Source organism: Crocodylus siamensis, chromosome 4 (assembly GCF_052110815.1).
Source record: "Crocodylus siamensis isolate JL-2025a chromosome 4, ASM5211081v1, whole genome shotgun sequence".
Classification (NCBI taxonomy): domain Eukaryota; kingdom Metazoa; phylum Chordata; order Crocodylia; family Crocodylidae; genus Crocodylus; species Crocodylus siamensis.
In genome coordinates this window covers 63,010,113-63,033,843 of record NC_143398.1, presented here as the reverse complement: position 1 = coordinate 63,033,843, position 23,731 = coordinate 63,010,113, and the positions used below count along the sequence as shown (strand labels likewise).

General features: G+C 37.7%; 1 protein-coding gene across 1 annotated transcript in view; it reads right to left on the bottom strand.

The window, feature by feature from the left end:
- Positions 1–57: 57 nt before the first annotated feature.
- Positions 58–23,731, bottom strand: part of LOC149865776 (protein MON2 homolog) — a 39,499-nt gene continuing 15,825 nt past the window's right edge. Inside the window, exons 2-6 of the mRNA XM_090042427.1 lie at positions 18,848–18,911; positions 14,028–14,155; positions 12,604–12,735; positions 2,329–2,458; positions 58–1,399 (exon numbers count right to left, since the gene is read on the bottom strand). Coding sequence (XP_089898553.1) covers positions 1,278–1,399; positions 2,329–2,458; positions 12,604–12,735; positions 14,028–14,155; positions 18,848–18,911 — 576 coding nt within the window. The 3' untranslated portion in view covers positions 58–1,277. The remainder of the gene's footprint in view (positions 1,400–2,328; positions 2,459–12,603; positions 12,736–14,027; positions 14,156–18,847; positions 18,912–23,731) is intronic.

The following is a 23,731-nucleotide window of genomic DNA, read 5'->3' as shown; positions in this document are numbered from 1 at the left end:
TGCCCAGCACTGTGGTATTAAAAGCCTCAAAACTGACAATCTCCACTCATTTTCAAGGATTCTAATAAGCAGTCCTAAAACAATTAGAAGTAGGGTTAGCATATGTCCCAGTTTGGCCAGGACAGTCCCATATTTCAAAGGCCAGTCCCAGTCAGCTGGCAGAAATTAAAACAGGAGTGCCAGGGTCACAGGGGCATGGGGCGGAATATGGCAGGAGCGGCATGGTGCGCCAGGCAGCTCTGCCTCCCCACCAGACTATGCCCACATCCATGCCCACCAGCCTCTGCCACTGCCTACCAACAGTGCTGCTGACTGGGAGGTTGAGGGGTAGGCAGGAGGAGGATGGCAGTGTCCCAGATTTCCTTATGGTGACCCTAATCAGAAGCCCTAAACATGGCAGCCTTATGCATCTAAGATGCACTGTTTATAGCACTGTTAGTGCTGTAGTTTTAGGATCCCAAAAAACTTATTAGGCTCCTCAGTTTCCAGAGACTTCTAAGCTAGGGACAGAAGTTACACATAAACTGGTTTAAAAGCAATCAAAAACCAGTTTAAACCTGTAAACAAAACAGGAGTTCGGTGCACTTAATCACTTTCAAATGGCCAAAACTGGTTTAAGATACACCTGACTGGATATAGTATCATGCTTAACTGATTTAGGTCAAACTGGTTTAACTTCTGTCCCAAACCCCCTCCCAGTTCGAGTTAACTTACAGTCCCGCAGCATCCCAGGATGCTTTGCAGCCCTGGGCTGCGTTGTCTGCATTCCAGTGCCTTCAGCAGTGATGACCAGGCTGGGAGGTATGCTCTATCGCTCCCCAGTTACTGGTATGGGTCACTGCAGGGGTCTGGCTACCTTTCCAGTTTCAAATGTGAATGTCTATTTACTTGCTGACTTTTTTAATGTCTGTACTTAACCCTAATAGTCAGTTCTGGCATTTCTAATAATAGCCTTGATGAAAGACAGCAACCACAAAACTGACTAGCTCCCTCACTGAAGAGCAACCTTTGACAGCAGCTTCCCTTTAGTTCTCTATAAAACAGTTAAAGGGAGTACAATTACTTACAAAATAAACAGATAACATTACTTTCCAGTAGTTCTGAGTATAATTAGGTTACAAAGTAGATATTGTGGCTAAAAGATGTTATGCCTTTAAGCGGTTATTTATTTAACTGGTATGTCAATAACCAGAGTTTGTTACAGCATAAGCAATAGACAATAATTTGGGAGTGACATTCAGTTGTGCAATTAAGCAAATGATGCACTTAACCAGTATTCACATAAGATGGGTACAATGTACCTGAAAAAGCATATAAGCATCTTTAGCACATGGTTTCAGGGTACTGACAGATCTTCTGTTACTGTTTCCTTGAACTGTCACTGGCTGTTCAATAACATCTGTATTAAAGAAAAAGCAATGTAGTATGAGAGCAAAAAAAATAAATCAGTAGGCAAATTTGCATTCCCTATGAAGACAAATTCCTGCACAAACTTGAGGGAACTATCCCACTGATAGAAGAACCTCAAATTACAACAATAAAAGTCAGACTTAATATCAGTAATCTCTAGTAAAGAGTATTCTTAAAATACATATTCTTTTCACATAATATTAGTCCAACTTCACTCAAACAGACATTACCAAAATAAAATCATAAAGAAAAGTTTTAAAAAATTATATGCTGCATATCTAAAAGACATAGCACAGAACCTACAGCATGAATAACTGTGGCAGCTCTCAGTCAGTTTTAATTTGATTCAATTCTGGGCTGCTATGCAGCACTGAACATAAATGGACATATCTGCATACATCATTTATGACAGCTTGTCCCCAACTGCCTATGGGTCACAGTGCCCAGGTTCTCCACAGCAATGCAGGCTATGTTCAGGCTCTAACATGGCTGTCCCATTCTTAAACCTACCCCAAAACCTCTCTGCAACGCCTACCTTCAAGGCTAATCTTCCACAGCTCTACAATGGGAGGAGCGCGCTTGCGGGGCAAAAAATCAATGCCACCTTTTGAAACTACTTCATACCATACTAGCTTGTTTATTGAGTATAAAAAGGGACTGACTGGGAGCAAGGGATGAGGAGGAGTTCATCATCCAATTGCAATCAGCAATTTATTATACTATATTCTTTACAAATCTAAGGACAAAAAGGTAATCCTTTCCAACAATGAATAACTATTGTGATTTTTGTGGCATTTATAAGATCTGTGTTTTTTGGTAATTTTACATAGTTAAGACAGACACTTTAAAAATATATACATATAAATCTAACAGAAACAGATCTAATGTACACAACACAAAAACGGAACATATATCCACCTTTGTATCGTTCATCTTCAGCAACCACTCTTTCAAAAACAACAGTAACTACTTGTCGCACTGTAGCTGCAGCTGTGTTATTTGTGATGTTATCTTTTGTGAAGTGCAGTCGAAAACAAAGGACAATTGCCTGCAATAAAGTTTCCAGTTAATAACAATGTATATATCATTTAGCTAACAATAATAAAAATGAACGTAAAAGTTACTAATGTTTTATCAAAAGTTACCTAAAGATGATGTTTTTGTTTAATCTTTTTAAGTTTGAGAAGCTAAAGTGTGATGAAAAAAGATTGTTCAGTGGAAAAAAAAAAAACAAAAACACCCCCAACTATATGCATAGCTCCTATGACCCTATGTGAATTGGAAAGAGCACAAATTTAACTGAGACTAAGATGTGTCCATGACAACTATAATAATCTTACAAGCAATTCATACATAATAACTACATGAAACAATGTATATTGTAACGATATAAACATTCAGGTTAAGACATTACAGCTGTATAATTAAAATCAGAAAAGTTGGGAAATGCAAATTTTGGTAACCTGTGCAATGATTAAATACATGACTACATGATGGAAATTATTTTTAGGGTTTTTTTCCCCCAACTCTAGATGCTGCATTTAAAAAAAATCTATATTCAGACACCTTAAAACTGCAATGTTGCATAGTCAAAAATAAGAAAATCAAAATGAGGGTCTATCCCCACAAATTTAATTTGTCTCCTATGTGTATACTGCATTATGCTAGTCATATGTTATTTTTTTACAGGCCCAAAACTTATGCTGTCTGTGGAATAACGGATGGTCAAAAATGGTGGCTATTCAGGATTTCTTTTAACACACAGCATTTAATAGATGACTTTATGGGACACTTACTGCATGCCACAAACTGTGCTAACAGGAAATTAGAATTCTTTACTTCTAAAAGGACTTTTCTTTGACATTAGATACAGTAGTAGCTGACTGCTTCACAAACATACAAAGAAAACCAAAGACGGAAAGGGTGGTATTATTCTTATCATACAAATCATGTCAAAGGACTTACACATACTAGACATTAATGCCAAAACTGTCAAACACTAATTTTCAGTGCCCATCTTGAGACACTGAGGAAGCATCTATAGTCTCCCTTCCAGAGAAAGCCAGAGAAAGCCAGAGAGTACTGCTAACAAATAAGCTCCAACTACTTGCACCCCAAGGTCCTGTGGAAGAGAATGTGTAATCATATAATTAAAGATTACAGCATAATACACATGGCACAAAGGGGACACATTAAAATTGCAGGGATCACTTAGTTTCTGACATTTCATAATGTAAGTTTTCAGCATTTCAAGCATAAAGTTTTTACCTTTATTTACATATAATTTTACACAAGTAATGTAATTCTGTAATTTAAGTTTGTCCTGTAATCCAATAGTTCTACTTTAATATAGTTTTGACAAATTTGTGGGAAAAAACACTACTTTTTTTTTTAAAGAACTAATTTGTGACTCAACAATCCAAACAAAGCTATCCGAATCTCAATAATAGAAAATTATCCCACCTATGCATATTCAAGGTATCAAGAAAAAGGAGGATTTGCATGAATCAAATAAGAATGCTGTGTACCGGGGCGGGGAATAGAGGTACTCCGATATATCAGGCCATATGATATCAGCACCGATAAAAGGAAAATTGACATTAATCAGCAATCAGCTTTTTGGCCAATGTAGCTGATGATGTCACTGATAAATGCCATGTGCATTCACACAGATGAGGTATGCATGCAGCCAGGAATGCAGCCTGGCAGCTTGGAGAGCAGTGTCTGGCCAGCAAGTCTGGGGTGGGGGGGAGGAGACAAGGGGCAGATCAAAGTCCCTACAATGAGGGAGGGAGTAGGGCAGGGACAGGGACAGGGACAGACATTGCCCAGATGGCAGGGCAGGGCACAAGACAGAGCTATGGAGGGGGTGGATTACTCCTCACTGCTGCGTGCACCCCCAGGGTTTGTGCATGCGGCAAGAGAAGGCTGCATCAGTCTCTTCCTAGCAGGGGGGCTGGGAAGGGGTAATGCAAGGCAGTTAGCAGCAGTGCTGGGAGGGGTGGCTACAGAGTGGCCTACAGCCACCCCAGAATTCACTGTAGCCACCTCTGCCAGCGCCACTGTCACCCACCCCGCTGCCCCTTCCTGCCCTAAGCACAGCCCTGGCCCAGCACTGCTGCTGGGAAGTGGCTGGCACAGCTCCTGGCCCCCAACCTGCAGCCCGTTATCACCATGTGCAGAAATCTGTGGGGACATGCTCCCCCCATACCTCCCTTTGGGGTGTGCGCAGCAGCAGAGCTGCCCCCCTTTTATCCCCTCACAAATGATTCTGCCTCCCCCCACGGATGAGCTACCTGTGGCTTCGTCCTGCACCGCATCCCAGCTGGGCTGGGCAGTGCCTGGCTCTGTCCCAGCCCCACTCCCTCCCTCTCCATAGGGACTTCAATCCGCACACCCCTTTGCCCCCCCCCACAGAATTACCAGCTGAACACTGCTCTCCAAGCTGCTGCACTGCATATTGGCTATTAGATCAATACAAGCTAATATGGCTGGTTAATAATCAGCCATCGGTATCGGCCAAAAAATGGTTTATTGGTGCACCCCTAGAGCCCTAGTGGGCAAAATATGGTTTGCAGGCCACATCCGGCCCACCAAGGATTTCATCTGTCCCCCAGTGGGTCCATCAGACCCACCCAGCCCCGGGGCAAAGCCACTCAGGGAGTTGTGGTGAGCTGTTGTGAGACAGTGGGGAGTGCTGACCCAGCCTGCAATAGCTCACCAAAGCTCCTTAAGTGGCCCTCAGGCCCAAATAATTGCACACCCTGATCTATACAAACTATATCAGCTACAATAGTAGCTAACCTTATTCAACTTTGATACATATACATATTTATAGTGTAAACCTTAGGCATCACAACCCCATTTTATTTCTTTTTTTTTTAAAGTGTCCATCTATGAAAGCCAAAAGACATCAAAATCAGCTACTGGTGCATCATTACACATGATATTCAAAAAACTCTCAATGAGGTACCCTCATAAAACCCTCTCATATTTCTTCACAAAAAAGCCATCAAAATTTTATTGCAACTACTGCTACACCAAAACTACAGCATTCATACTTCAGCTATAGCCCTATTAATGTTGTATTCAAAATAATGTAAAAACAGTGAAATCATAAAGAGCCAAGCATATAGAAAAATAGAACTCTGGCTCTCTTCATTCCCAGCCCTGTAGGCATGAGGCAAGGCTCATAGGACATTTATGAGTAAGAAAAATGGGTGAAAAATAAGGCAACAGACTTTGGGTCTCATATATGTGAAATAAGCACTCTTGAGAAGTGCACAGATGCATTCCACCTAACTGTGGGTATGCACATGCCTGGTATGCAGTTTTCAGAGGCTTATAAAACTTAGTCAAATCAATACCAGCTTCCTCTATAGCAGGCCTTCTATAACTCTTCAGTGAGGAATATTTTTAACCTAAATTGCACCTTTCAAATCTCAATCACCTGAACAGTAGGTTTATTTTCTTTTTTCCTAACTATAACAATAAAACATTTAAAGTCATACTGAGCTGGATGCCAATAGAAAAGTGCCTACATCTCCCCACATTTTCTTTTGCTTCAGAATGGCTGCACCATGTCTGTTCAGAGATTTTTAAAAAGCACTTTCAAGCAAGAACCAAAAATGAAATTTCAGCCAGACATATTAGTCTGAAAAAGTTGAAAGACTGGAAAGTATATTACAATAAAAAGATAAACAAAGTAATTACCGAATACATATTTTTCCAGTTAAAAATTACACATGGCAAATTAAAGAAAGAATAGATTCTAATACTGGAGTCAGGACATAGGAACAAAGCATCTCTCCTAATATTTTCATTTTTCCTTCTAATAATGCTTCCATGCAGAAGACTACCTTTACCACGTGTGAGGGTTTTTTAATCTATACGGATTAGAGTTTATATTGCAACTCTAAGCCTGATTCACACTTTTCAAGAAACAAAGTGACAGGGATATGGCAAGCAAAGAGAATGCAAACTACCACCAAACCAATAGAAAAGAATAAAATAATGATATAATTCTAGAAATGCTGATGGTATGTGTGGCAAACACAAGACATCTTACAAAAAGACTTATTTTGTAAATTTCCCAAGAGGCTGGCTCTGAAACTCTGTTACAATTAGGAGAGTTATTGAATGCAATGTATTCCCACAGGAACTACCATGCTGTTGCATTCAATATCAAGCAAAACTATCATGCTCATCTACTTTAAAAATGCTAGGGGCATATTTTAGCTCAAGCAGCAGTGACCCTCTCATAGTATAACTACTGCTGAGCTGCAATACATTTGATTGGCACAGGAGTAATATAGATTCATGCCAAAATTTCAGCATCCTTATACTGAAAACAACAAATGATTATTCTACTCTGTTAATAAAAAAAGAAAAAGTCCACTAACTTAATGTGGAGATGGATACAACTTGTGAAGCTCTGGATTTGCTTAAAGCCTACCAGATTTGCTTTTCTGTAAAGGATGGATTAAGGTGTGAAGTACCAGGAATAAAACTCTACCTGAGGAGTAGAATGAATCTATTGTCCCTTTCAGCACTGGTTCCTTTACCTCTCAACACAGCATCTCACTTTTTAAATATCTCTCTGGAAAAAAATAAAGTAGTAAAAGAGTGCTGAAGAGGTCTCTGAAATACTGTAACTCTGATGATATTATATACCTAAAGGATGGAACATAATATTTTTCATTTTTATGTACATAAATAGTTGAATATTTGAACTATTCTGATGACCCATGTAGCTAGTATCCGTCAATGGTTTCTAGATAAATGAAAGCATGAAAGATTTTATATTTTAAATGACCTCCTAATACTAGCAAAACATTTGTTCATGTTCACTACCTGGGGCAAGCTAGCTAACACCGTCTGCACCATCATGGGGTTCCTTTAAATCTTCATATAAGTAGTTAACTTGACAGAAGCAGCCAAGTACAATTTTCTGTAGGAAACTAAATAACGGATACAAATATCTTACAGGAATTGTTTAATCTATTAGTAGAGATGAAACAATGCATACTGCTACATCTATTCACATAACTAACTGCATCTGCTGGAAGTCCTCTAGATTAAAATTTTAGCTATATGCAAATTTTGGGAGTTCCCCCCCCCAATCTAAAAGCAGTACAGCTAGAAATTTACTGGATTCCTTCAGAATGAGAAAATACCTAAAATTTATATGCATTATATTAAAGCTACCCCCAGTACAAGAAGTTACACACAGCCTAACTGGAACCAACAGAAATGAAGTTAAATATAACCTCTTAAACTGTGAAATTAAAAGAACAAGCAATTCAAAAGATGAGTAGAAAAAAATCTTCAAAAAAGGAATTGGCAATAAAAAACAATTATAGCATAGAATGAAACAGATACTGTCCACATCATATGTAATCAATTTAAAGAGCTGAAAACAGTTTCAGACCCTACATTTGCCTGTCACCATGCCAGTTTTTGAGGAATTACAATGACTTTTTCCTATTTGCAAAATGTCTTTTCCCACTTTTGCTGTGTGAAAGATCCATAGAAACAGAAAGGGGAACTGAAACTAGAGGACACAAACAAGTCTGTTTAAAAATACTGCTCCTCTAACTAGTTAGGTAAAGACTACAGTTCCTGTCTGTTCTTTCCCAACTTGGAGAAAGAGCCAAAATAATAGTAAATCAACTTTAAAAAAAACACAGCTCAGAATGTGTCATCAATATTAAGAATCTGAATAGCCAAGCCCAAGCAATACCTACTAAATTTACAGCAGAAGTAGAGTGCACAGCAGCTCCTTTAATTCTGCACACACCTCACCCCTTGCTGCCCGCTCCCCCCACACTGCTGATTAACAGAGGGCCCCACCACTCCCTCCTGATCAGCAGGGAAACTAAAATCGCAGTTTTAAATACGGTGGCGTTTTTGCCTCCCCGCCAGTCAGCAGCAAACAGCAGGGCCATCCAGAGCCCCTCAGCCAGCCAGTGGTGGGAGGCAAAAACATCACCATATTTAAAATCACAGTTTTCACCTCCCCACTGACGAGGAGCAAGCCACAAGCAGGGCCTCTCCACCAATCAGCCAGGGGGAAAGAAGGGAGTGCAGAGGATCCTGTAAGGTTAAATGAGTCACAGTGCACCCCACTCCCATCATGAATTTGGTAGGTCCCTACCAATAAAGTGCACACTACGAGGCTCTCAATCTCCTTACTAGCTCTGTGTAAAAAAAGGCATAAAGAGCAGAACAATTTTCTATTGCTTTATGATATTAAACTTCCACATGCAACAGCCATTAGTGGTCCTGGATAAAACTGTCTTGTTTCTAGTTGAGTGCATCTGGGTGATCGTAATAAAAACTATAAACTAAATTTCCAAGGAAGAAGAGAAGAAAGCAATCCAGAAAAAAGAAGAACCCAATGCCTTAACCTGTCTGACAATTGTAGTTAAGTGCATAAGTGCAACATCTACCAACTAAAGCTTAGGTACTCTACATAAAAATAATGGATACATATATTACAAAGAAGCGTGATTGTTAGATAATCCATATCTCTTTAATGACCGCCTTTCAAGAAATTCAGGGTGTATGAGAAGAGAGAGAAGTCTATTTATCTGAATCAACATCTGAGAAGGATTCCCAAATTGTTCCCTAAACCAAACCTAGTATTTTTTAACCTATGCTTCAACTTTAGAGCTCAAGACTATGACAACCATTTCAGAACACATTTCAAAGCCTTGTTTAAAATGAGAAGTGAAAGGGGAAAAAAAAAACCAAACAAGCCACCTATAAAATCTAAGCTCTAAAGGGAAATTCTGATGCACAGAATTCTTCAATTAAATGAACTAAACTGCTCTTGCAAAAAATACCATAGAATTTGAGGTATAGCTGGGTCAGAACTTCTATCATCCTGCTTCAAATGAAAGATGGCATCTAACATGGTCTACCTTTAAATTTTGCTAGACTGTTATTACAGGCCTGACTCAAAAGGCAGTCCTGCCAACAACACAAGAACTATTTAGGAAATAGGTATCAGGAGGGTGCCTAGTAGCACAACTAATAAAGCCTCATTGGCATATGGGCTGCAATTTCAGAGTGGAAATGCACCATAGGTTCCACATTTCTTACTGTATTTTGCCAAGAAAAGATATACAGATACATGAGTGTCATTTAATACATTTAGAACACTAAGTTACTGATCATGGAAACATGTTTGTTTTTAAACTACTCTATTAAAAAGTCTTATATAGTGAGGGATTTCCTTTTTATAGAAGAGAAGGAAAAAACAGAAGAACAAGAACCTAAAAGAAAACAATTACTGAAGTCCAGCTGCAGAGAAAGAATTAAAAACAGCAGAATACTTCATCAATTTCATGTTTCCAAATCATTCAAGAAATGAAGCAAAACAAAAAACAAAGCAAAAAGAAACCTTAAAAAACCTCACCTCAGTTATTTTCTAGGTAAACACTTTTAACTGAACCCACTTCTTGCAACAAATTTGGTGATCAGCATTTTATTAGAAAAATATTCTATAAATAAACTTTAAGTAAATAATCTTATTATTTAATCCCATAAAACATTATTTAGATAAACATTAGTTATTTCATGAACATTTGCAGAGAGAAAGCAAAGACAATTTTATCATCAAGCAGTAATTTTATATGGTCAAATATTTACTTTCCTTTAAGGTTTAGAAGTGTTTTTAAGTACCATTGCGTAAGAAATCATTAGTAATTGTCAATACTATGAGTAAATAAAATATTTTTGCAGGGAAGCCAAGTCTCTTCAGTAGTTTCTTTATAAACTAGCTTTTCTGACTGGGCTATAAATGACAAGCTCTTAGAAAAAGGAGTGTAAAGGCCACTAAAATTAATTTCAACAACCATCTCATACACACGTACCAACATTTTGGTATATGACATTCAGACCCCAAAGGCAAAATACTACCAATAAAGCAGGAACTTCTGGTTTTGCGAGTTCCATACTTTGAGGCTTTGAACGCTACCACATGCTATGGATTTGTGTGATGTTAAATGTTGTGGCAAAGATGTCTAGAATGCCTAGGATAGGCACTATTTATTTGAATGCAGACCAAAATAAAGCATATTTCTTCTAAGACATGGCCTGTGAAAGAGAAAAGTTCTTAAGCATTAGGCCTCAAGAAGAACTACTAGATCTATTTAACATTTTAATTTAAAAAGGAAACTACCATCATTTCAATTGATAAGACCTTATAGTGAAGATAAAAAATATCAACAAAAGATGCATTTAATGCCCTTGTCTGTCATTTTCTATTACAATCAAAGTGATTCAAATGAAGAGGCTTAACTCAGATCTTTGCTATACAAGGTCATGTTTTAGTTAACACATTACTACACATGCAACCGTAATCTGCAGATATTGTCTTTAGAAAGGACGTGTACTAAATTGGTCAAAATAGCATATTGGAGTATTTCATTAGCACACATTCTATATTAAAATCCTACAAATCCAAATGTGTAAATCCCTGCTTCACTGGGGACACCTTCAATATTTTGCCAGCTTCACTGAGACACCTTAAAATGACTACCAAAGATGACAAATTAGTAATAGGTCATATCTTCAGGTACAAAGACAAATCCTCTTTCAACCGTTTAAAATACTGTGTTGTAAAAATCTTTTTTCTTATCCTATAGCTTATAGGTCATCAGATATCAACAAGATTGTTTAAAGTTCTTGATATTTCCTTATTATAGACTTTATTTTAATGGGCAACACTGGAAAAAGTGAGACTTTTTTAACCCCTATAAACAGATTTCATTTTCTAATATTTCTCAATAATGGACGTGACATTAAGAGTAATGGAAACATCACAGCAAGAGGCAGCTGGGAATTGATTATTCCTTCAAGTTATAATCAGATGGACAATGGCCAAATATTTCATCACAAACAACTCAATTTTTCCCATTAATTAAAAGGGGATACAATTACATTCTTCCTTAATAAAGTACTTCAAGTTATTTAAATGAAATATGGTTTGTGATGACACAGCATCCATTTTTATACTCTACTTATCTGAAAAACTCAGGACTTAAAAGTTGCGACTTCTGAATGAAAAAAATAAAATCATCTTTATTATTTTCTTTGAATATTTAAATGAAAAAGTGCATTCTATACATCAATGTTACAGATGTCTAAAACGTTCCCACTTTATAAATATTACAATGAATCTGTGCACAAGTCTGAACTGATATTTTATAAACATATATGGCCAAACACTAGGGGTGCACTGATAGAGATTTCCGGGGCCGATACCAACAGCCAATTTTAAAGGAGGTATATCAGCCAATACCAATCCAATTTCTGATGCACAGCCCAGTGGCTTGAAAATCAGTGTCCAGCTGGCCAGTCTGTTGTGGTGGAGGGGAAAGGGGAAGGCAGACTGAAGCCACTGTGGTGAGGGAGAGAGTAGCACTGGGACTGCCCAGCTGGGGCAGAGCAGGGTGCAGGATGGAGCCATGAACGGCTCATCCAGGGGCATGGGGAAAAGCTGGCGGCTCCCGCTGCTGCACATACCCTGGGAGGGAATGGGGGGGGGAAGGGGTGTGTCCCTGAATCTGGGCAAGGCAGGGTGGGCTGCAGCTGCAGCCAGGGCTGTGGCAGGCTCTTTCCGGTAGGGACTAGGCTGGGCTGCACTCAGGGCAGGCAGCAGCGCTGGGAAGGGGCTATGGGGAGGGCTGCACCCATCCCAAAATTTACCGTACCCCTCCCCCCACAACCCCGAGTGCAGCCTGGTCCACCCCCACCAGGAAGAGCATGACGCAGCGCCAGCCCGCCCCATGCATATTTAGGGGATACCCTCCTGGGGTGTGTGCAGTGGCAGGAGCCACCACCCCCCCACCTCACCCTAGACAAGCCATGCCTACATGCCGGGCTGCAGCTGCATGAATGCACAAGGAAATTATCAGCCGCATCAGGCCAATTTCCAATACAGTCAATTTTCTTTATATTGATGCCAATCTGGTACCAGACTGATGTATTGGTGGTGCACCTCTATCAAACACATTTATGGATATCCACTGTACCTTATGCTTCCAAATATAACTTTACACATATATGAGCACTTACAGAATTGGTGCCTAAACTGCAACTTTTAAATAAGCATATTCCTTCAGTGGATTTACTTTAAAATTAATAATTATATCCTAATTATTGTAGTTTACATCAAATTCCTACCTTGGACAGTGCTTCATCATGCACAACGGTATTTGTTGTTAGAAGCACAAGAACTGTCTGAAGTAATTTGAGTTCTTCGAGACTATTTTCCATCAGCTGCCAAAGCATATTAATAATATTCCCAGCTGCAGCCTATAAAGATAGACGCGTATACGTTCAATTAAAGTACATAAAAACTTGACACCCAGTACCATGCTTGCATATCCATATAAAAAACACTCACACATATATTGAACTGAACTCAGTTTTTCCTACAATCTTAAAAGGACAAATAAAATATGAAACACTAATTTCGATGTCCTAGATATTGTTTGGAGACTTTTATATACGTAGGTTTTTTTAAAACACATTTTTTAAACATCTTATCAACATAGAGTTATTTTACAACTGGAAGCTCAAGTTTTCATAGAACAGGAGTGGCCAATCTGCAGCACAAGTGCCACAGGCAGGCAGCCTCCATGTGTGGCATGAGATGCATCAGAGAGAGGGCAGAAGGCAGAACTGGAAATGAAGCAGGGAGCACAGAGCAGAGAACAAAAAGCAGAGCAGCAGATCAGGCAGAGTAAAAGGATCAGAGTAGCACCCAAAGAGCAGGGATAATTTGTAGCGTATCTGCCAAAAAAGGTTGGCTCCCAATATCACAGGAGACGAGGCAATTAACTCCAAAATACTTTACTTAAAACACTTAAGTTAAAAACTATAAAAATTGCTGGAAAAAAATACACTATAATTCTGTTGGATAAATACAGCTTAATAAATATTTTTTAATATACCAGAGTGCTACTTTCAAAAACTATGACACACACCATTAAGCAGTACTGCAAAACATTATATTCACAGTTACTAGCTGCAGAAATAGTTGCATGTTATGATGTATGAGAAATAGTATGCAATTTTATCTTTATTAGAAAACAAACTGCACAGATATCAGCAGGCATAATCCAGACTGTGCATGAAACTTAACGCATGACTCTTGCTGATAACTGAGTATTTACCCTGACCTTTCCAGCATCAGAACTACACTAGACAAACTTGTTAAACTACTATTTTTATTATGTATAAGGAATCTCCCTGGGTACGCAGTGATCAGAGACTAAGACAACAGAAGGTTGGGAACAGTATTTTTTAGATAACTCTTAGTAAACCAGCTACGGATTCCAACTATTTGCATACAGTCTATAAACATATACCAATCATATTTTTTATTTCATTCATTTTTCCTTTGGCTCTCAAGTGGTAGATTTAACTTCAGAAATTATTTGCAATTAGAAACATCATCCACAAGATTATGTTCATTCTAAAGTACAAAAATGCGTTCACTCTTGATAGCATTTTAAGTTTTTTAAAAAAGTATCTTTTGTTAAAACACTTAATCCTTCAAATATGTTAATGCCAGATAATATTTTCCCACAGTTTCACCTTACCTCTGAAACAACTTCATGTGACATGAGTCTCTGTATGGCTGCTAGACAGAGCTGAGTGATCTTTGGTTCCTTTGTTCCACAACCCATTAGAAAGGGCTGAACTACCTCTGAGCTGTTCTCTTTCAATGCTTTTGAATAGAGATAAAAGAAGGCTGGTCAATTTTTAACAATTTACAACTTTGAACAGTGTAAAGGCAAAAGCATACAAATTGTAAATACTAATAGTTATACACATCCTAATCAGAAACAAAAGGAATCTACAATCTTAGAAATAATGGAAGAAAAGCAACTAGGTGCAGAAAGAGAGCTGTCACTACTTTCATTAATACTTAGCTTACCAGAACATTTTGTCCTGTTTTCCCTTAGCTATCCTCTCTCACATCCCACTGCCACCATTCTCCTATGCCTTGGGTAACTCTGTCTTACTCAGCCTGATGCTTCTATTACCTTTCCCCAACCCTAAATGTTCTTTAGGTTATTATGGCTTATAATAAGCCACTTGTAAGCCACTTATCCTTAAGAAATCCAAGTTCTTCACAGTCTTCACAGTCTCACATTAACACACTCCTTACTCCTCATACTACTGGATATTCATGTGCAAATAGTTGCCGCAGAGACACAGAAGTGCACACCAGAGTGGGCAGGGAAAAATCTAAATATTATTTATCAACAGATATGTTGCCTTGAATGATGGGAGGTATAAAAGATCATTCAGAGTTGTGGATATGCCAATTATTTTTATTTATTTATATCTCTATATTTCTTCAGTTAGAAAATTATTTTTTAATTAATTCAGTTGTGGAAGAGTCAGTTTCAATCTCTCTCCTTTAAAAACAAGCCAACCAAATACAAAATCGACCTATTTCAATGTTTTTTAGAAAGGAAAATTCTCTCCCCCCATTTGAAATTATTTTTCATTCGGAGTTAATATCAGTAACATTAAAGTTAAAAATAAAAGGGGCACAAAGGAAAAAAAAAGTTAGAAGGTACTGATTAACCTAAACCACCTTTTGATTTGCTAGTTCACTAGTGGTTTTTTTGATGCAAGTTTTTTGTCCCAATTCCAGATAAGAAAAAAAAATTATACGGATGTTAGAAGTGATATCAAGAAGTTAAAAGCTACAAAAACATGTTATAAGGGTTTTTGAAATTATAATATTAGCCCACAGCATGACACTTTCTTCACAGCCACTACTGGGACGTGTAAACAGTTTCTCAGATGCCTAAATTTGGATATTATAGCTTCAACGCTGAATGCCTGTTCAAAATAATTGCATTGTTATTCATGAATTTTTACAGTAACACAAGTCACTCACTCATCTATCGTGGCTATTTCAAAAACGTATAAAAACTTTAAAACTGAAAACCAAATAAAAAACTAAAAAGCAAGCTGCTTTGCTCAAGGAGGCATAGGCACACACGCTTGTAACTATAAAACTATTAGCCTTCTAGGAAAAAAGCTGGATGATTGCCTAACAAAATGAGTTTTCAAAAATTGTAATTTTTGACAATTGAACCAAAGTGCTTTTGTTTACATTTTTTCCAAGCTGTCATTGAATTCTAATGGAACGTAACACTATAAATAAATTAAAACAGAAGTAAAGACTCCCAGTACAATTGTGAAATGGAAGGAGAAAAAAAGGTGTTCACATACTAACAGGCAAGGGGAAAAAGCTAAAGAAAAATGGACAATTTTAATAGACATAAAACATGAAAATTATTCAACCAGATTTTCAGAGTTATCCATAAACAACGTGAAAATTTAAGAGAATTTTTTACCTACAAAGCTCAATCTAACACTTGTTAAACACTCCAGCTATACCAAATATTGATCCACTAATTTCAATCTTAAAAGCAAGATAACTCAGTTGCATCAAGGTCTGCTGCACTTTATGACACTATTTGATTGATTGATTAGTTCTGCTTTAAAAACACTTTATTTTTTTTGCAGATAAAGTAGACAGACAGACAGACAGACCTAAATGTTACTTCATCTACAAAAAGAGGTTAAACTAAGTGTTTTTAAAGCAGAACTAATTTAATAAAACATATTAATGGTATCAAAACACCATTAATATATGTTTTATTAAATTAGTTTAATACAGTTTTTTGAAATGTGTCAAAGCCAAACATGTAAAAATAACTTATCTTTTATATGCCACAGTTCAAACTCAAGGTTACTATCTGGAGGGAAATACTGGGGAGATCACAAATACATTGAAAGCCATGTAAAAACCTAACACTTTATGTTACAGTAACGCTGAGGCTCTAAGAAAACCAAAACAATAATTCTATTTCTGAGAAGTTAAAATGCACCTTAGCTTATCTGAATTTTATCGACCATCTTTTTAAAATTACAAAGATCTCTATTTTGATAATTAACATCAGAATTCACAATGCGTTCATTTCTCTTTAAAAAAACCCCATCAATTAGCCTTTGGAATTAATTTTTTTAACATATACTGGATAGATGTTTTCATCCAAAACAAAAGCACTGGCGTCAAACTAAGAACATTTAGATGCTGGCCTTGATAAACGTACATTTCACAGGTTACCAACATTTCTCTTAAAAAAATTAACACTTATAATGCTTAATGCATTCAATTTCTCAACTAGGCTAAGTACAAACAGTCAAAAAGTCCAAGCCTGAATCGATTCAGTCTTTGCAGGGTAGTCTAAACTACAGAGATAGAACTGAGAAACAACTGGTCACATTTACTTTTGATTCAGGAAATGCAGCCACATGCCTGCACCTGGGGGGGGTGCTAGAGCATAGCTCTCTGGCACGTAGCTAGCATGGACTGTGTGTTCACTTCCTCTTCCTGCTGCCCCTGAGGTCTCTAGGGTTTGCAGCCCAGAATTACAGTAGTGGGACTCTGCAGCGTTGTTCATCACTTCCTCTTCCTGCCTCTGGGATTTGTAGTCCACAGCCAGCAACTTCAGTAAGTTTAGCAAGGCAGGGCAACTGTACTCAGGGGAAGGAGGATTTAACCAGGGGAAGAGGGGTTTAATGCCCCTCCTCCACCCCAGCCTCAGATTCCAGCCAGGGTTTGCTGTGGAAATTCCAAGCAGTTTTGTATTGTAGCTGCAGCTCACAACTATTCTTATAACTAAAATAGACATCTGTGCACTTTGTTGGTGAATGAAACAAATTACACTGAATACACTTCAGTTTAAGATTCCAAATAAAAAAGTACTTATAAAATATGAAAAACACTTTGAAAGTATTCCTTGAAAGACAAAAAGACTTTCAACTATACAGTTGGTATAATAAAAAGATATCACCAAAATACCCTTGCTTTTTGCATATTTCCTGGACCACCATGGCTATGACACTCCAACTGTACTACAGCTATACCCAGACTGCCATGAGCTTTCACAATTCCTCCACCTGGGAATGAAAAAATGCATCTTACAGAGATATGAGCTAGATGTTTCAACTTGAAGTCTGTGTAGCTACAGAACCCTGTTAGTTTCCCAAAAGGGTTAATTAAATTTTCTTCCTTGTCTATTTGTGTATTTTGATGCATAGCTGACATTACCTGGCATAGTTTTCCCACTTATGTCAGCATTCATGACAGCAATAAAAGCAAACACATAAAAGAGAAGCATTTAAAGTAAAATATTGAGGGACGGAGCTACTCTTTTTTTTTTTTAAATAAGTATTTGAAAAAGTGCCTCCTTAACGGTATTTTTACATTTCTAAAAACAAAATTATTTAACAAGGGAATGTAAGAAGTCTTACATTTCACATAATCTTATTTGAATCTTTCAAACAGCTCATGTCTTGCAAGAACCTTACATAAGCGCAGTATACCAAAAATATGGAATTATCAAAAATCCAGCACTTTTTAAAACTATACTATCAGGGAGTAGCGGCGGCCAGTCCCGGAGCAGTGGAGGGGCCAGTTTGCACAAGGTGGCTGCCGCTGCCATCCACCACCCCACACTGTGTGCGGCCGCTGTTCTGGGACCAGCCACTGCTACCCTTCCCCCTCCTGAATCACTCTGGATCTGGCTGGTGCCTTGGTTTAAAAAAAAAAAAAAAAAAAAAAATCATGAAAAGTTCATATTTCCGGCAGGTGCTCGGTCCCGAGCATGCTGGATTCATGAAGTTACACTGCACTGCTGAGCTGAGCAATGATGTATTAATACAGGGGCCTCCAAATGTTCCTGAGAGCTTTAATAGCTATCTACAAGAAACCAGCTTACACGCAGTTGAATAAAGCTGCAAAAAGCAAAACAGACTGTTAAAAAAAAAAAAAAAAAAAGTAAGTGGATACAGAGTTCCAGTCACAGATAAGTACAGTCCCAAAAGGCAATATTGTATCTCAAATTGAAAAACCTCTATACTATACAAATTAAGATGAATCATTGCCTGCTGGGAACTAGTTTCTTCAGGCTAGATTCTTCAATTAAACAGACAAGCACCTGAGAATCATATTGTAAAAGTTCACAGACAACACCTGCCCATCACTGGAATAGTATACAACTGACCAGATGCTACAGTACAATGGAAAAACACATACTGAGAATTTGGAAATACTGAGATGGTAATACTTTTATTGCTTTTTGTGTGCTCACTAAACAGTTCTGTAGAAGATCCACAGAAAATGTAGAGCCTCTCAGCAATGTCAATATAGAAACAGCAGGGATAGTACTGCACAAAACTCCCAAATATTCTTGGATTTTTTTCTATGTCCTACGAAGCATATTCCATCATAAGCAATGACTGTATTTATCCAAAACATCTTTCTACAAGTTTTTTCTGTGCAAGACAAACTCATTTGCCCTTTTGGATTGGTATAATAAATAATTACCTGCCAGAACATCAGTGTTTCGTGCAGATATTGTTTTAACTTTTATTATTCCTGATTCAGCAGCCTGTAAACAAAAGACAACAATTAGTTCAGAGGCTATTGGCCATCTGTCACTATATGAAAAAAACAAAACAACACACACACACAAACCCAAGAGAAGTAATCCAAGTTTAATGAAAAATGTCTAGATAGTTGCACAAACCAGTGCAATTGTGATGTGCTTTCAGCAAGTAAAACAAATCCTACAGTGAAACATCCATCTGCTTTCTATAAATCTACAGCCACAGAATCTATCCCACCGCAGATTTCTGATCCTGAATGTAAGAGTTGCATTTTAAATGAGCCTTACGGCTGTGAAGGCTTTATCTAGCAAAGAAAACTGATACTGTACAGATTTCAAACAGCACAAAACAATCATTACCACATTGTTCTTGGGATGTTAACAACAATGGGGATGTTAGCAAGAATTTCTTGAGTAAATATTTTAACAGTAAAACCCACCTAACGAATCTATTCAATATTTTCAGAGAGAGAAGCATATCATGGAGTAACAATAGTAAAGCTCGAATCGTCTCCCAAAATTTGCATCTAAAACTTCTAAATTTATGCGACAGATACAAAATCTCATGCAAACATCCAAGCACATTCCAAAACTGAGATTTCTACTAACTAGAATATCAAAACAAAAATGACATAAGACACATTGCAGTATACTATCCTGTTACTTTCCATCTTCAATTAATTCTAAACCTCTGAGATTTCTATAGTTACTTCCAGGAAACCAAAAAAGCAACGTGCCACAGTATTCAGTCCAGCCTGCACCAAAAATAACATCTTCATACAAAATTCAGTTCTTGTTGTCAAAAAGCCGACATGGACTTGATTATTAAAAGACATGATGAACAGAAATTATATCCAAACAAACACATATAGAAGGACATGTTCAATTTGATATATATTTGAAAATATGCATCTTATTTGCATTTGGGTACTATACCTTTCCATCTCATTTTCATATATTTAAAATGTTTTTCTTCAAGTAAAAATGAACACGGCAAAACATAACATTCCCTATGCAGAAATACGGAAGTATTTTTCCTCAACACTTCAAGAGCAATCTTATAATATTTCTATAACAATGGTGTAAGATTTTGTAGATTGTGTAATTATGTTGATAGTGTAAATTTAAAATCAAACACTGTAATCAGTTTAATCTTAGTTCACCATGTGTATTTTATTTTCTCAGACCACCTGAAATTATAACCATATGCCTTTAGTTTTCTGTAAGCTTTGCCAATTAAAGTCAAGTAAGGAAACACAGATAATTAAACAATAAAGCTTAGACTTTGTTGAATTAAATTCATTTCTTAAACTCTGGGAAATGAAAACGAGATTCACTGAATACAATGACCTTGTTTCAAAAAAACAGTACCTGAGCTGATATATAGTAACACGCTCAAATGACCACAAATTGATATGCAAATATATCATTTTGGTTGAAACTGGAGAATTATTTCTCAATATTTTAATTATCTCAACTTCATTTGCTGAATTATCTACACTTTTCAGACAATCATCTGTGTTGTTACATCTTTAAATGGAAGACTAATTAGGGGTCTCTTGTCACAACAGGTTGTTTCTATTAATTAACATGAAGGATTTATTTGTCACAGTCTGACTTCAATTACCTCCAAACTGAACCTCATGTCTGCTGGCAATTGATTTCTTCTTTCCTGCCATAAGTGACAAACCAAATTAGACTCAAAAGAAAAATCAAATCTGTCTGTGCATATAAAATATTCACATATACTACCATATCCTGCTGAGAGGTGAGAAACTTTGTATGTAATGCTTCCAAACTGGCAATTTGGCTTCTGTAATGTTTGTATAAAAACAAGGGATATTTCAGAACCTATTAAAATACATTACTGTTCAGAGAAAAAGCACAACTATTCTGTATATTGCAATGCTTTTTTCTTTCATATGATGTACTATATTTGGTAATTATTTTGAAAAAAAGTCAAAATAACCAAAATTGATCAAAATATCTACATTTAAGAAATCAATGTCTTTGATATAATTAACTCAAACATAATACAAAGAAGTTGTACCATATTTAATTTTGAATCCAAGATGAACCCCCTTTCCCTCCATGGGTACTCATCGTGGATTTGAGTACAAGCGGGGGAATAAGCAGCCGCTGTGCCTTTGGCTCTCACTCCAACATGAACTTGGGGCCAGGCCCAGGGCTGGGACTGTCAACTGCTGCTACACAATTGCGTGGAGGTGGCAGTGAGAATGGGGGTAGGGGCTGGAGTAGCCACATGCTCCATGTCTCAGCCTAAATTAGTGCCAGAGCCAGAGCTGTACCATAAATGACAGGGGGAGGGAAGAAGAGTTAATAGTGGGGCAGTGGCAGTCAGGGAGCAAGCAAAGGAGGATGTAGCCATGGGGAACAAGTGACAAGGGGGAAACAGACAGCAGGGGACAAGGTGTGGGAGGAACAGATGCCGGGGAAGGAGTTAGGCCACTTGGCGACTCTACCACCTGTCCCACTACTGCTGCACTTTAAGATGCCCCTCCAATAATTAAACTCTACACAAAATAAAATTTTAATAAAACTTTCCACATGTGGAATCTAATTATTGGGAGTTGTCTTCAATTCAAAGCCATCTTAAATTTGTGTAAATATGGCATATTTACTACAGAAATCAATCATGCTAAAATTTACAAAAACAACTTCTAATATTCAGACATAAGAAAGTACTTGTCCTCCCAGAAATTAAAAGATATAAAGTATTTTTAAATAATTCTGATGTGACAGGCATATTAATATTTATTTTGCTAGTTGCAAACTTGGCAAGCTGTAACGAAATAATGAATAAATAAATGTATTACATATAAACTATAAAAAAAGATGCTCAAAGTATTTTTTAATAAAAAGACTTACTAACTATATAAAGCATAATGGGCAAGCTTTAGTTAAGGACCAGATGCAGAAGACTTGGACTTAGGCTCCAAAACTTTGCTTAAGTGCTGAATTGATTAAAAACCCTGACTAACTGGTGGCCTTAGTCATTACAGGCAACTAAGTTTCTTGAAAGCTTAATTTATCTACTGTATGTACCCAGCACTGCTGTCATGTTGGGTTAGCCAAGTCTATCCATATCACTCACCAGGTTTCATTCACAATCGCTCAGCATAAGTTTCCTGGGAGACCTGATCTCGGGGCAGGAAATTATTTTGGATGGTGGGCAGCTTACTGAGTTTTGGCAAGCCAGAGGGCTGCATGACAGGCAGCCAAGGGTAGATAAATATTAATTTTCTCAATTTTTTAGGGGCCCCACGGGCCAGACAGAATAGCCTGATGGGCCGCATCTGGCCCACATTTTGCCCACCCCTGCCCTATGTGATAGGTGAGCTCACAGCGCACCTAATGCACAACAGCAGCACTGAATTCAGCTGTTAACGGCAACTGCTTCACTTTCATTCAAAAACATGCCTCGCGCAAAGAGAGGTGGTTAGAGTGCCCACCTTTTATGTTAGAGCTGAGGTATCAAAGATTTGGTCCATAGACTGGAACCAGCCAGGGGACCTCACACCAGCCCTGCAAGCTGACTTGGGCGCATGGGTCAGCAGGTTCAAACCGACTCCAAAGACCAGCTCCACACCCATCATCTGCCTGAGGTGTCAGATGAGTCTGACACCTGTGTCTCTAACTCAAGCATGTCAGACTCAACCCCAAGAGAAAGTTTTTTAAAAGAGCATGCTTGTTATAGTCAGTCAATTTACTCCATCGTAATAATGAAAACAGTATTTGCCCAAGAAATTGCCCAAAAGAAGCTGGGATTGCAGACATGCCTTTCTCCTGCACTTCCTATTGCCAAGGCTATGGCACCTTTCTACTCAGTTTGCTGGGTACTATATAAATCCATATTTGAGGTGCCTGCCTCTCTCTATATATTCATTATATAGGAGACTTAGGCACCGAATTCAGGGATGTGAATTCTATTCCTAGCCCACTATCTAAAAGCTTGGCATTGAAACACTGACCTCATCACACTAGATCTGAGCCCAAGCAATCTGAGTTCCTCTTTCACCACTTAGCAGTTAGTATAGAATACAATTTAGGTCCTTTGCCTATTTTAATAATACAGTAAATATGTGCCATATTATATGACCCAAAAAAGGCATTTAAAACAGTAGTTCTAAAACTATAAATGGGAAGAGAGATGGTGTGAGTCGCTGTGAACAGAAGGGCTTGGTCATGGCCTCTGGGGCATGGTCCCCACGCTTTGAAAAGATTTGATAAAGTTTAATGCATAGGATTGCTAGCACCCCCGCACAAGTGTTAAGGTCACTCTCCTCCTCCAATGAATTCAACTAAACAGTGTAAGGTAATAGGCTTTTAGAGGTGGTTATATAAGAGGTTCTTTAGCTCTGTATTAATACAGTACAAATCCATCATAAAGACCTCCTGGTAGAATGAAGAGAAAACTTCATTAAAATAGGATGTTAGCTACAAAAGGTCTGTCAATTTGCTCCATCATAATAATGCAAAATATTTGTTCCTGCTGTTGAGACTGCTAAAAGTGGGAGTTGTTATAATAAGGTTGTACTCTACTTGCAATGGCTCTATAAGCTACCTTATCATATTTAAGTTGAGCAAGTTTATATTCTGATATAGATAGATGCTTCTGTGAGAAGCTATACTAATACAACTTCTGTTGTGTTAGAAACTGAAAGCAATCAGCATCCCATGAATTAGCTTGATGGTAACTGTAAATGTGAATATTGTGGTATAACATTGCCCGAATATCCATAAAAGCCATTATTAATTTTAATTTCATACTTCTTCTGCAAGATTGATAGAAGTAGCAATAT